At 33.7% G+C, this 16,173-nt stretch overlaps 1 protein-coding gene across 1 annotated transcript; it reads left to right on the forward strand.

The window, feature by feature from the left end:
* The first annotated feature begins 2,938 nt into the window (after window positions 1–2,938).
* LOC143684689 (olfactory receptor 10AG1-like) lies at window positions 2,939–3,901 on the forward strand. Its single transcript, XM_077161887.1, has one exon. It carries the CDS (start codon window positions 2,957–2,959, stop codon window positions 3,899–3,901), a length of 945 nt encoding a protein of 314 aa, XP_077018002.1. The 5' UTR covers window positions 2,939–2,956.
* Window positions 3,902–16,173: the final 12,272 nt, after the last annotated feature.

The raw sequence follows: 16,173 nt of genomic DNA on the forward strand, positions 1-16,173 counted from the left end.
CTTGTGCCTAACAGGGATCATTCTTCCTTTTGGAACTAAGACAGAGACATATCAGAACAATATATATTTATAAAAGCATTTCACAATATGTAACTGAATCTCTATTCCCAAGAAACAAACAAAAGCACAGTTGTAATTAACAAGTAGGATTACAGAAATAAAGACTCAAGAAACACATTAGGAATGGTAGGGCCAGATATGTTTTTTTATTGGATCAAACTACTTGAATGGCAGGCAAGCTGATTTAGTTTAACTATAAAGCAACATGGGAAAGAAGCTGCTCCCCAGGGAAGAGAATCTTTCCTACTTAAAGACTCCAATTTTTCTTGATGTAGAATATGTTTTGAAAGAGGGTTAACCCCTTTTTCAATATATAAATAATCTAACCTTGATTTTTTTCTTCATTTTATCTCTGCCTTTTAAATCAATCAGTGAAGGTAAGTATGAGATTTACCTCAATCCAAACAAGTAAGCCTGAACTCTTTCTTTCCAATACCAAATTCATTTGTATATGTAGCTGTGTTTTTAAGCATGAGCAAAGAACATTCAATTCCAGAAAATGAAAAAGTAAATCCTTGAATTTTAAAAATTTCAAATACTGTTTCAGATGTCCTTTCTATTTTTCTGAGATCATTATTAAGAACAAATGAGAACAAAATGTAAAACACTTTGTAACATAAAGGGCTGGTATATGAAAATTATCCTCTTAATTGCTGATATTCATTGAGTAATTATATACATTAAGCATGGATTTAAGTGTTTCAAATGTAATAAGTCAGGGGATTGTTTCTCATGAAAATCAAATTATATCTAACTATTGAGCATGATAGTGAATGGGTATCATTGATATGGGTATAATACTAGTTTCAAAGAAAGTCCGTATGCATTAAACATTAAGTACCATGGCAAACAAATGTGAAAATACTGGGGAAATATTAATGTGTCTTTATTTTTATCACTAGAAAATTCTCCTTGAGGAAAAAAAAAAGCAAACCTTCTCAATTGCATTTGCTAATTTCTGAGTTTTCTTCCTTGCCTTTAAATTTATTTTATACAACTTTCTTTGAATATAAGCAACATACACATTGTCATGATATTTTTGTAGCTGATAACAGTGTCTACATCAGAGATAATCATTATTTCAATGGGGAGAACAGAAAAATAAATATTAAATATTTGATTAAATAAAGCTACATGCCAGATGTAGCTGAATTATCTAATGGTTTTCATTCTGGGTTGTATTAAGAGTAGCTTCTAAAGATTTCCAGCACTCAGCAGCTGTTAAGTTGCAAGATTGAGGAATGTGTATTTATTTGTTTGCTTGCTTATTTATTTATTGGTGTGATGATGTTTAGAAGACAAACACAATTTTAAATAATTAAAATGTTTCTCTCTCTGACAATTCTGATAGCTGTGGTTATAATGTCAGAGGTGAGGTACATGATACAAACTCATCTGCAAAGACTTGGAAATTCATTCAACAATTTTGATCTTCTTTCATATGTTATGCTTTAGATTGCATTGCATAAATGATAGAACATGGGTACAATTTTGTAGAATTGTGAACTGAAAAATATCATGGCTTGTGCAGTCTTAGTTACTTGAAATCATATCTTAAAAGTGTCACTGATTAGCTATTGAATTCTGACCATCTTTGAGTTTCAGGTACAGCCTTTTTAACATTCCTTACAATCAAATTTTAATTGAGAGAGTGTATAAAATAATAATTGCAGAAAGTTTAAATATCTTTGGAACTTTAGTATTTAGTCTGAAATAATGTAGATAAGAAATGAAATTACTTTTTAGCTTTCATTTTTTCAGCCACAGAAATTCCTCAGGATGCCCAAATTTTCTGTAGACATTGCTCCTGTCCGTATGTGTCTACTGTTTTTGCAACTAAGTCCTAGCCATCATCTACCCCTAATAGCCTTTGTCCAGCATTGTAGGTGTGTCTGCTCTGTGCAGTGACTCTATGCATTTCAAATTAGTTAACATATAATATAATAGTAACCTATCATCCTGAAAACAATGAGATGATGTGCTTTTTCACACACATGCAGAATTAACACATGCTTTATTCTATTAAGGAGGCTGAAATTTGGGTTGGAATTGTTCCTTATTTAGGAACTATTCCAGAAAAGCAACCAATTTAACTCAGCTGCAATTTTTCCAAGCAGTTTTGAATCAAATTTTAAGGAACAAATATAATATCCATTGCAGGGTGGTGCAAGGACAGCTTCATGGTGGAATTCTCATCTGCCATGTGGGAAACCCAGGTTCCCAGGTTCACTCTTGGTCAGAAAGACACTCTTAGAATTCCTTTGCTCCCACAACAAAATCTGAATAAAATGTTTGACTTCCAACTTCATATATTATCCATTCAAATGCAAACGTGGTTTAAAAGATTAAATTGTACACATAATAATTGGTGGTGAGCTCATCACTTATTTTTATAAGAAAATAGGCTATAGATGTAAGTTGCTAAGAACTTTGGAGATAATACAGGAAAGCCACCATATTTGCATTGACTATATTTGAACGTTTCATCCACAAAATTCTATTAGATGAGAGGAAATTTTTACTTGTCCAATGAAATTAATTTTAATTGATAACATCAGAAAACATAATGGATAGGAGAGAGGCATGCCAACTGAAATATTGGAATAATTTTTACAACTGAACATAAATTTAGATTTTTAGATTTCAAGTGTTCAGATAGGGAGCAAAATTTAAAATCACATATGTCATGACTGAAAACGAAGAAATGTAATAACTCTTAAGAGGTTTTTATAAAGGAACATTTTTCTTATGGCCATGAAGAACCATGGACAGTTATAACATTTTTTGGTAGAGCGTTGGAAAAATTAGAAGACATACAATACTCAGATTATACTTTAGAAGACAAGAGCCTAGAAAAGTAAAGTAACTACTACTTCTGATTAAATCATTCCTAGAGATGAAACATGAAGATAAAAATGCCGAAGGCAATGTTTCCACAGTGATGCAATTTGTACTCCTAGGATTTTCTGACCTTCCAAATCTCCAAGGGTTTCTCTTTGGTGTGTTCTCCATGGTTTATATAATTATTTTAGTTGGAAACAGCTTGATAATCATAATAACGAGGCTTGACCCTGCACTACAGGTACCCATGTATTTTTTCCTGGCAAATTTTTCCTCTTTGGAAATCTGTTATGTATCTGTCACTCTCCCCAAGCTTCTGGTGAACCTCTGGACTCAGAATAGAAGCATTTCTATGCTGAACTGTGCCACCCAAATGTGCTTCCTCCTTATCTTGGGAGCCAGTGAGTGTTTCCTCCTGGCTGTGATGGCCTATGACCGCTATATGGCCATCTGTAACCCTCTGCACTATCCTCTAGTCATGAACCACAAGATGTGTATCCAGCTGGCAGTTGGTTCCTGGGTCAGTGGAATCCCTGTTCAGATAGGGCAAACATGTCAGATTTTCTCTCTGCATTTCTGTGATTCCAACAAAATTAACCATTTCTTCTGTGACATCCCCCCTATTCTGAGGCTGGCCTGTGGGGACACTTCTGTGCATGAGATACCTGTCTATTTAGTAGCAGTATTGTTTGTTGCAGTCCCTTTTATGTTGATACTTGCTTCCTACAGCAAAATCATTTCCACCATTCTGAGGTTGCCAACAGCCCAAGGACAGGCCAAAGCCTTCTCTACATGTTCTTCTCACCTGCTGATTGTTGTTTTATTATTTGGATCTGGTACAATCACCTATTTAAGGCCCAAAGCCAATCATTCCTCAGGAAGTGACAAACTGCTTTCTCTTTTCTACACCATCGTGACACCGATGTTTAATCCCATGATATACAGTCTTAGGAACAAGGATGTTATAGCAGCACTAAGAAAATTACTCCTTAGAAAATAGCAATGATGATCATAATCGTTACTGCCTTAACTGACAGTAATAAAAAGAAACATTTAAATCTCAACATTACCCCTTTAATGAAATAATCACTTCTTCCTCATGATGTATTTTTGGATTTGTAGCTTGAAACTTACTGTACTTTAATATATAATAGGCAAATTAATTTACTTTCAATGCTACTTGTGAAAAAATGATTTTATTGCATATATAAAGTAATCATTTGTATCATATATTAATTAAAATCTATAAAGGGTGTCCAAGCTTTTAAGATATTTGACTTAAACATATTGGGAAATATGTAAGATTAGTTGCCCTAATAACTGCTTAAATCTTCACACTTTATTAGCAAGCATTCTCTTCTGATTTTACAGCACAGTTAGTGAATAATAAATGCTGTCAAGTCAATGATTAAATGACTGAATGGATAGATATTATCCATTTAAATGAATATCACTATGACCTACTTCAAACTTTTGCTGAAATCCAGAGATTTTAAAGCATTGGTAAATATTGGAAACATATTTATTTAACTTACTTTGCCCTTATGTAGAATTAGTCAAGCCATATTCTAAAAAGAAAACTTATGTATATTTAGCTCTCTCACTTGTAAATTCCTCACAGAGCATATGTTACAATAGAAAACTTCTGTCTCAACCAATTTATTTTATGTATATTTCTATATTATTCTTTGTAATTGTAGCTTAAAAGAAATATGTTTTGGGATTGTTTTATCCCTTTCATACAGATACATCCTCAATCCATTTTGGATTTGTGCTGCTGTGTATGAAATGCTCTATTTGCTTCCCTTCTAATGGCCAATTATACATTGTCTCATTTAATAATAGCAACATCTTTGAAATGACTCTCTTAAGGAAATATCTTTGAAAACCCAGAATAGTTATTCATAAGACAGTAGAAACAATGAAATATTGCAAAAGATCATTTCACAAGAGTATTGTATGCCAATAGAAACATTATAAATGTTAAGATGGAGAGATTAACTTGGATTAACTTTATGGGTTTAATCTATTCACAAATGCCTATGCCCTTAAAATAGGAAAAGGGAGAGGAAGAGGGAAAAGAATGTATGCCAGGAAGGTAATACAAAAGAAGAAAAATCAAAAGGAAAGAGGCATTGTTATTTTCCTGTAGGTTTCTGCTTTCAATATCATTGATTCCTAGGGTTTAATCTTAATTATTTCCTTTCAACTGCATGTTTCAGATTTACATTGCTATTATTTATCAATTTATCAAATTGGAAACCTAGATTATTGAATTGACAAATTCTTTTCAAATGTATATATATACATATATTTGAAATATATATACATGTGTGTATGATCTTGTTATACCTATATATATATATATAGGTATAACAAGATCATACATAATATTATATATATATAGGTATAACAAGATCATACACAATATTTTATATATACATATATATATATATATATATATATATATATATATATATAAGTATAACAAGATTGATCTTTATTTCTCTCACTTTAAAAAAAATTGTGAGGTAAGATTTATATGGTGGCTTCATGGTATTATTAGGTAGCCAAGATCCAAACTTCCTGCTCTGCTACCTCTGAATATGTCTTCTATCATTGAGTCACTTTATGATTCAAGCTGGTTATTGGAGCCTCCAGGAAGCAGGAATAAGAAAAGGCCCATCTTCTCTCAGGTTTTTCTCAACAAAGACAATGGCAGATTCACTTATTTTGTAAAAGTATCTTCAAGTATTTTTCCAATTTTTCTAATTTTATTTATTTACTGTTTTTATTTATTTATTTACTGTTGTATTTTTACAGTTCTTTACATGTAGTCTAGCTACTATTCTTTCATTGTATATGTGGCATACAAATATTTTTTTCCCAGTTTGTAGTTTGTTTTTCATCCTTTTTCAGAAAATAAAAAGGTTAATTTTTATGAGTTCCAATATATGAAATTTTCATTTTAAAAACTTTGTTTTTGTTGTTAAATTTAAGTATCATTTCCCTAATCCTAGATCCTGAATACTTTTCCTATTCTTTTCTAAAAGTGTATACATTTCCATTTTCCATTGAAGACTCTGGTACATTTTGAATAAATTTTTGTGAAAGACATGAGATGTTGGTTGATATTGATTTTTTTCCTATACCTGCTGAACTTCCCCTGCACAATCTATGGAAAAATCTATGGATTTCACTTCCACTGAAATCGATTTTCCAACTTTGTCAAAATGAATTGACACATTCTCCTCTAGTGAACATGGGTCATTCTCCAGAACAAATGATATGTTAGGTCACAAAATAAGATTAAATATATGAAATCATACAAAGAATCTTCTCCTACAGCAATGGAATAAAGCTAGAAATCAATAAAATTTGGGATAATGGAAAATTCCCCAATAAGTGAAATTGAGCAACACACTCCTGAAATTTCAATGGCTGAAATAAGAAATCACGAGTAAATTAGAAAATGACTTATGTAAATGAATACAAAACTCATGGGAACAGCAAAAGCAGTACTGAGAGGGAAACTTAGAACTCTAAATGCTTGCCTTACAGAAGAACACATAGCTGAAATCAGAGATGTAACATCACAAATGAAAAGCAAAATAAGCCCAAAGGCTGCAAAAGAAAGGAAGTAACAAATATCATAGCAGGTATAAATGACAGAATAAATAAGACAATAGAGAAAATTTAAAAAAAGCAAAAGGTGGCTGTTTGAAAAAATCAATAAAATAGGAAAACATTGAACTACACACAATGTAAAAAAATAAAGGGGAGACAGGAAGAACCCTAAGCAGAAATGAAAAGGGGGGCAACAACTACCAACCCAACATAAATAAAAGTGATTATAATATGATTCTCCAGAGAAACAGAACTGTCAATACACAAAGATACACATATGTATGTAATAGATAGATATAAATTGATTCATCATAGGAATTGACTCAACCAACCACAGGGATTGGCACATCAAAATTCTGTATTACACTTCTATCTTTTCTGAAAGCAATCCCTGTTGTTGATTGTAGATATAATCAGCCATACAGCAATTAATTGATTATTTAAATCCATGAAATACCCTGATAGTAACAATCAGACCAGTGTTTCCTTTAACAAATTTGGTCCATCTACCTAGCCAACTTGCCACATAAACTTAACCATCACAATCCATATCTTCTCAAATTTGTGCCCATAAACATCTTCTTAAACTATACTTAATCTCTAAATTAAAATAACAGGCATACATTTGCTTAACATAATTCAACTGTCAATGCACTAAGCCTATCTCCGGAAGAGGGTGAAAATCCTTGGTTAATATGCACTCTTAAACTTGATATCTTGTAACTTATACTATGACCCAAATATAATAAAACATGTTATATGATAAAGAGATAAAATAGGGAAGAAAATGAACATATTTGCTTTATGTATCCATATAAACATAAAACAAAACATGGAGAAGTACTCACAACCATAATAATTTACAGTTCTGCAACTAGTGCTCATAGCTCATATTTATAACTACATTCTTCCACTACACATTCCGTATTCCCTTTACCCTCAGGAAGCATCCCAGCTGCTGTCATACTTTGCTTGTTGGGGTGACTCAAAACTTCATTCCTGAACAGTCTGGATTATTAGTGGTCCTGCCTGCATCATTGACTTTAATCACAGGGCATGGTAGTACTAAGACACACCCTAGGGGATCTCCTGTATTCCAGTCAAACCCTTCTTTACTTCCATTGTGTAGTAGCATTTCTATTTCTATTTGATAGTCATGATGATTAACTTCAGTCAATACAGTAATTCTTTTCTTTGTTGTTACAGGGACTTAAGGAAGCAGAGTAGTACTTGGATTGCTGTATTAGTCTCCAATTCAATGGAATTACCATTGTTGATTCTGGTCAAAGCACTGTTCCTTTTGGAACTAATGTATGTAGACTTGCAGAGCTTAAGATTGTTGGCGGTGAAATAAAAATATCTCTGGTGGATCACTAGGGAAAATAGTAAGTGGTGTCACTCCCATTACCACCCCTTGATTTCTAAACCCATGAATCCTGGCTATTGGAGTATAAGCACCAAAAAGTAGATTCTGATTTGCAGCATAATCAGCTTCCTGAGAAACACTGCCCCAGTCCTACAAATTATAGCCACTCAATTAATGATGTAATTGAGTCTTCAAGAGGTCATTCTATTGTTCTTTTGAGCAGCTTCAGGATGACTGGAAATGTGGTAAGACCAGTGAATTTCATGAGCATGTGCTCATTCCACAATTTCAGTTGTTGTGTAGTGGGCCCTGTGATCAGATGCAATCCTGTGTAGATTACTTGATAAGTCCACCAATGTTAGTTTAGGTGGTAAAATTATGTGCAGGAGAGGCAAATCAGGGTCATGAGTATTTTCCTATTCTTATAAGAACAAAACCTTGCCCCTTTCATGATGAAAGTTGTTCAATGTAATTAACTTTTCACTAGGTAGCAGGCTAATCAGTTTGGAAGGGTTTCATATCAGGGACTGAGTGCTGGTCTCTGTTGCTGGCAGATTTGGCACTCAGCTATGATTTAGCCAGGTTGACCTTGTTGAATGGAAGTCTTGTGCTGAGCCCATGCATACCCTCCATCCTATCACCATGGCCTCTTTGGTCATGTGCCATGACAGTACTTCTATTGGCTCCCAATAGGTCTTTCTTGTCATAATGGCCCTCATTCCACAAGTCCAGGCACCAATGCTGTGATTTTGTCATTTGCTGATTTTGTTTATTGCAGTTACACATTCTGAAGCTGGGGTAATAATGACAAAATGGGTCTTAGACCCACCAGCCTGCTGTGAGATGGATACCAGTTAAAACTCAATTGATCAATCTGTCCTCCAGAGGCCCTTCTCTAACTGGTGGATCACAGTAATGATTGAGTCTCCTAGAATTAATATCAGTTAAGAGCCAGCATCTAATAATCCCTGAAATGTTAGATCATTTATTTATCCTGAATGCACAATCACCCTGGTAAAAGACCATAAATCCCTTTGGGCAACTTGGGGGAAAATTAATAGTATAGGTGTGGAGCAGTGTAGCCGGGTCCTTCCTCTAGTGTAATAACATTTTACTGAGTTCTGGGTCTGAAAACTGTCTCATGTCTTGGAATTGATTGAAGGCAATGACTCTCTGTTTTTGTGATTCACATGTTAGACTTGAACTAGAATACATCTGCCTAAATCCAGTAAGAATTTAGTATATTGCCCATCTATGTCATCCATGATCAACTAGCCTACACTATGAGCCCCTACAAGTCAGGATATTCTGATTACTGCTATGACAGTACTGTCCATTACGGTAGCCACACCCACCTTATTTTTGGCAATTAGTGCTGCCACTTGGCTTCTGCCAAGCCAGGGTGTGATCATCACCATGTTGTTTAAGAATCCAACATCTGTGGCAGCAATTCCACAGTGATGCCAGATCTGCAGAGAAAAGTTACCACAGAGCTCTTCACACATGATGGAGATTCTTCCACATATTCCTCACAGAGTTTAGGTAAAACTTCTATCTTCTATAACATTCTTGGGAATTGTGAGCAGGTGCTACATGATAAAATCCAATCTAACATTTCAGTATCTCTAAGACTTTGGATCCTCCATCTATATTATATTACGGAAGGTCTAGCACTTAAACTTCAGATGTAGGCCACCGTTCTTCCACACATCAGCCAAAAGCCAAAGAAACAGACTTTTCTAACCACTCATGCTATTGAGTGGTTAGAATCCAGACTCTGGGCTCAGTGGACCTGTATAAATAAATTCAGCTTCATTCAACGTTAAGTTCCTTCCATCATTATGTCACATCCTTAATATCCATTTCCACAAATATTCCCCTGATCTATGTCTATAGAAATTGGATAAATCATGGAGCTATTTGGAGAGTAGTACATATCCTCATGTTCACATTTTGTACCTCTATTTTCAGGGTCAGTTGGGACTTCAGTCTAGTTATAGCTCTGGAAGAAAATATAGGCAGTAGAACTGCACAATGAGAGGCATTAGCAGTGCCTGTCAAGCCATTTACATAGTGCTCTCCATTAGAATTTTATCTGGTAAAAAAGGGTTAATGTTTTCAGATTTAGATGGGAGGGCTGTTTTCTCAGGTGAGGAACTTGCAGGTTTATCAGGCACAGTCTTTTCAGTTGGAGACAGAATGACTGACTCCCAGGGCACACCATTATAGGTTTATTTGGCAAGAATATTCAGCATATTCTAGGGTGTCAAGTCCCTACTCTCATAATTATCAGCCCATATGTCTCCATTCTAATTTTCAGGATCCCAATCCCTCTCAATTTATGCCCTCACTTTAAAGCAGACACTCTGCAAGGTTGGGAATTCAATTTATATTTTAATTAAGTGTCTCACTTAAACAGTGGAATTATGGGTCTTCTTTTCAGAAATATCAAGTAGTTCCCTAAGAGAAACAAGAATTTATTTCAGGGCACACATAGAAAGTTTTAGGTCTTCATGTGGTACTTGAACTGGGAGTTTGAAACCTTGCTCTCATCCCCTTCTTTCACAAATGTATCCAGCATATTTAGGAATGAATAGTCAACATCATTGTACTTTCAAACTTCACAAAATGCTTTTAAGGTATCAAATACACTGTCTCTCAGAGCCTTGCATCTTATGCGCATTCAAGTATCAGTATCAAATGATGATATTTTGCATAACTCTAGTGCCAATTCATTCCATGGAATAACAATGTGATCTTGACATTGGAGACATAGACATTAGTGCATTTAGTCTGATTACAAAACTATCTCCAAAAATCCTCAGAATCAACTCAGAAAACTCAAGTAAGATTCTGTTTCTCAGGAACCACTCTTGGTACAAGTATATTTAATAGTCTGGGTTCTCTAGAGAAAGGGTACTGACTATAAACATATGCAAATATTAATAAATCTATTATAGCTATTTCCTCATGAGACCACTGTGATTGGCAAATCCCTATTCTCTAAAGCAGGCTGTAAGATTGGATTTCCAGTGAATCTCTAGCATTTCCCAGGAGAAGCTGACTGGCTTAAGAAATTATACTTTCTGACATAAAAAAAAATCATCAAGTTGTCTTTGTGACATTCAACTGATTGGATGTGATTTTCCATTCCTTAGGGCAATCTGTTTGTTATATATGTAACCATTCATAAATATATAATGAATAATTATATATTCCATAAAATACCCACAGAATAACAATCAGGCAAATTCTTTCTTTATCAACATGTGGACTCCATAACCTAGTCAAAGTGATACATGAACTTAACAATAACAAGAATGTTACTAAGAATAAGTGTATACCTAAAAATTAGATAATCTAGATGAAATGGTTCAATTCCTATAAACTCACAAACTGTCAGCATTGATTCAAGAAGAAATTAAAAATCTCACAGATCTATAACAATTAAAGTGAATGAATCAGTAAGCAAAGCCTCCCACAAAAAAAAAAAGTCCAATACCAGATGGGTTTCACTGGAGAATATTACTAAATATTAAAAGAATTAATACAAATGTTGCTCAAAACTTTTCAAAAAATTGAAAAGGAGGTAAAGATTTATCATTTTTTCTATATACCAACATCACTCTAATATCAAAGCCAAATAAAGGCACTACAAGAAAAGAAAGTTACAGACCAATGTCCATTATGAACATAGATGCAAATGTCATCAACAAAATATTAACAAGCTGAATACACAGTAAATAAGAAGAATTATGAATCATGATAGATGGGATTTGTGTCAAGTATCCAAGGATGGTTAAACTTAAGAAAATAAATTAATGTAATGCACCACCTTAATGGAATGAAGGAAAAGAAATACATGATCATGTTAATTGGTGCAGAACAGGCATTTACAAAGTGCAGCACTTCTTCTTAATTAAACCACTTATTAAACAGGTTTTGAAGGCAACTTCCTTAACATGAAAAAGTGTACATGAAAAGTTCACAGTTTGCATCATCATCAACGGTAAAAGGCTGAAAGTTTTCACTTTAAGACCAGTAAGAGAACAAGTACACCCAAGTATATGTTTTGTATATATAAAATCTTGAAAAATACAAGGAAAAGTTGCTAATGCTAATAAATATATTCAGAAAATTGATGGTGTACTTCACAATACCATCAATTTGTGATGGTATTCACAATACCATCAATTGTACTTCACAAATATGCAAAATTCATTAGTGTTTCTATACACTAGCAATGAAATACCTGAAGGGGAATCACAAAATAATTTCATTTATGATAGCGACTAAAAGTATGAAACATCTAGGAATAAATTTAACCATAGATATATTGGGCTTATACATGGAAACATACAAAATATTAGTAAAAATATTAATAAAGTCCTAAGAAATGGAAGGACTTCTATGTTTATGAATTCAAAGACTAAATATTGTTATGATGTCAATCCTACCCATGTGATTTACAGTTTCAATGTAATACAAATGAAAATTCCAAGAGCATACTTTGCAGAAATAGAAAAGTCAATCATCAAATGTATATATGAAAAGTAACAGAACCCAAAAAGCCAAACCATCTTGTAAAAGGAGAACAAATTTGGAAGGTTCACACTTCCCTATTTTATAGATTCTTAAATGCTAAAGTGGGAAAAACAGCATGGTACTATATTAGGAAGAAATGTAGATGATTGGAAGTGAATAGAGAGATCAGAGATAGAATCTCCAAGGTCTAAAGCCTTGGAAATTGATTTTTGAGTATTAAGTTCACTTAATGGGGAAAGAAGTTTCTTCAACAAATGGTGCTGGGAAATCATAATTTCCACATTCAAGAGTGAGGTTGGACCCCTACCTCACACCATATACAAAAATTAACTCAAAATGGATTAGAGACCTACATATAAAAACCAAAGGTACAAAACTCTAAAGATATTTTTGAGCCATCTTGGGATCCACACTGTTCTCAGAAAGCCTCATTATGTGAATAATAAATATTTCGTATCTTCATGAGATGTGCATGGCATCACCAACATCACCATCTGATTAAATTTTGGATACTAGAAAGTCCATCCTGGTTCTGCTGAGTGACCCAACAGGAAGGAGAAATTGGAGTGCAGCAAGACCAAAGCCCAGAAAGTGAGGCTGAGAGCCATAGAAAGTGTTCTCAGGGCTTAAAACCTGAGAATATTCCTGACTAGATTTCAGATTTGTTATGGACCTCTGACTCTTTTGTACCTTCTACTTTAATATGTTTGGCTAGAAGACACTCTTCCTCTTGTTGGGTTTGATGAGAAAATTGATGATTAAATTCTGTTATTGGTAACAAAAAGTTTGTTCAACAAAATGTGTTTAAATTCCAAGAAATCAATTTCAGAAAGACTGATAAAAAAATTGATTACTCTTGTGTACGGAACTAATATATGTGCTTCCCCAACCTTTTGGGCATAAATCTATTGTATTTGTTTTCAGATAGACAAAAGTCAACTTATGCACCATTAAACCAGTTTAATAACCACAAAAACTACTTAGCAAGCAAGGAACTATTTCCAATTACCTGCATGAATAATTTCACCAATGCAATCAAGCTTTGTTACATGCATTCTCAAGATTTGGGAGAGCTAATAGTTGAAGGATTTCAAATACAGCATTTTCTAAAGGACTACCAAGGAATAATTAGCAGGTATTGACAATATGTATTTATTTCCTAGAGATTTATTTTGTATAATTATAAAAGAAATACTATTAGGGATAAATGGAATAGGAAATTTCAATCTCAGTAATATTGTGGTTGTATTCACTGATATCTCAAATCTTTAAAAAATTCCATTTTGTGATGATTCCTTATAAATAGTTCAAATATTTAAAAATGTGATCATTATGATTTAAAATATTGGAAACCTCATAAAAGTTCAAAATATGTTACCAATTATCATTAATACTGGATATGTTTAAATAAATATGCAATTTGGAATTTCAGAAAATACCTGTTTCCTCTCCCTAATTCTTCTCTTCAGGGAGGCAGTTGATAAATTAACACTCAGACATCTCATCACTTTCATTAGAATCTCTGGTCAAAGGCCTAAGTTTCTGAGATTTTGTTAAAAGAGTCCATTCTCTTAAGTAACTAGGGCTTTGTCTCTGTAGAAAAAGAATTGTAATATCTCTTTAATTCCTTGAATTTTGGACCACTCCTAATTGTTACTCTAAATTTCCCTGATATTTTATCCAAGTGATGGAGGAGAGAGAATAATAAAGAGGAGCTATCTTACATTATTAAGGTAAATGGAAGCCAAGCAGTCCATTCAAGTTTACTTATTGGGCAGAGAGTTTAGACTTAATTTTTTAACATCAGGTGTGATGGTATGTATTAAGTGTGATATCATTGCCAAGTTTACATTTGAGTTTGCAAAAAAGACCCTTTAGGTGATATTGCTATGGAACATCTACTTTTATGTTTCTTTATATCAAGAAACCACAGAGGCCAGCTTTGGCTTTGCAGGCAACTGATTAGGTTTTTCTTTTGTTTAGAAAGGAGAGACAGTCTATATTTCAAGATTCTTTGAATTCCTTGCCCATTAATTCTTTTTTTTTTTTTTTTTTTTTTTTTTTTAGGAAGGGAAGGAAAGACAGAGAGAAGGAAGGAAGGATGGAAGGAAGGAAGGGAGGAAGAAAGGGAAACATCTTTTTTTTTTAAACATTTTCTTGTTTTATTATATTTTGTTTGTTTGTTTGTTTTTTACATGGGCTGGGGCCGGGAATCGAACCGAGGTCCTCCGGCATGGCAGGCAAGCACTCTTGCCCGCTGAGCCACCGCGGCCCGCCCCTGCCCATTAATTCTTGTTGCTGTTTCTACCAATCATGGACTGTTGTATTTGATCCTTACCCAATCTCCATAAAGAATTTGCTTTTACCGACCTACCTTAAACTAAACTTTTCATTCTTAAGAAATTTTGATTTTGCCTTCCCTGGTCTAAAATACTATCAAGATTTTGTAAGTTGATGATCTTCATTAGAAAAAGATTCAATAAACTCAGTATCATTTTTGTCAACTGGTTGTGTTGGCTATATTAGATGAGTCAGCTTTCACATAATATATTTTAAAATATGGGCTAGACAGGGTAATTCAAAAGAGGGTATAACTACTTACAGGTGAGCTGAAAATTTGAAGGTGTCCATGAGGGCATTGACCAACTGTAGTTGTGGATAAAAACCTGAGGATATGGGCTTCACCAGAATTTAAGCTGTCACACAGTGCTAGGATACTGAAACCGGAGATATGAGGAACCTCAAACAAATGGCAGATTTCATTTTCAAGACATTTCCTAAATTCCAAAGCCTCAGCATGCAATAGTCTAATGGTACTAAAAAAAACTAGAAAGGCAATGTGTAATTGATTCCAATCACTTGTGGTGAGGATACAAAAGCCTATTGATTTGGGTTCTGAGAATGAGAGAGGTTTAGAAATATCTTGAGTGAATAGTTTACTTGGCACAGAAAATCTGTAATTACATTTCCTTGAGAATACTTCCTGATATGGGCACATCTAAAGTGCCTGGGAATATAGGTATCAATCCTAGAAGAGGCCTGGAACTGGGCACAGGAAAGCTAGCACAACTTTTGGTGATTGTACAGAGCAAGAATGCCAACCCTGGAGATCTTGTGGGGACCTGAACACACTGATATTCCTTTCAAAACATTTGCCAAATCCTAAGGCTCCTTTGAAGGAAGATTCACTATCCAAGCCAAAACCTCTGATGCATGGAGTTAAAATTTTTGCACTGTCTCCATGCTGAAGAGAAAAATGGAGACCATGTTTAAATGTGAAAGCCTGGATGACCATGCCCTAGAAGTTGGAATTAACTGAAAACATGGTCCTGAAATGGTAAGGAAGAGACATTATATATATATATATATATATATTGACATTATATATATATATATATATTGACATTATATATATATATATATATATTGACATTATATATATATATATATATATATATATATATATATATATATAATTGGGGTGAAATCTCTTTGTTGGGAGAAGTCATCAGGAAAGTCTTCTTTGCAATTAATATATAATGGACATATACAAACTACTAAACATTGGACTAGACAAGGCCTTACGACCAAGAAACAAGCAAAGAATTGTTAGAAGCAAATGAATGTTTGACAACAGAAAATGGAGAGGGCAAGCAGTGACTTTAAAATAACTATAATATCTAAAATAAAATGATAAAAAATTGGACAATGATAAAATTGTGGAAAAGTCACAG

The sequence above is a fragment of the Tamandua tetradactyla genome, chromosome 1 (assembly GCF_023851605.1).
Source record: "Tamandua tetradactyla isolate mTamTet1 chromosome 1, mTamTet1.pri, whole genome shotgun sequence".
In the NCBI taxonomy this organism is placed as follows: Eukaryota; Metazoa; Chordata; class Mammalia; order Pilosa; family Myrmecophagidae; genus Tamandua; species Tamandua tetradactyla.

Excerpts from the sequence above, each read along its gene's own strand:
- LOC143684689 (XM_077161887.1), top strand. The coding sequence starts at position 2,957 with ATGAAACATGAAGATAAAAATGCCGAAGGCAATGTTTCCACAGTGATG.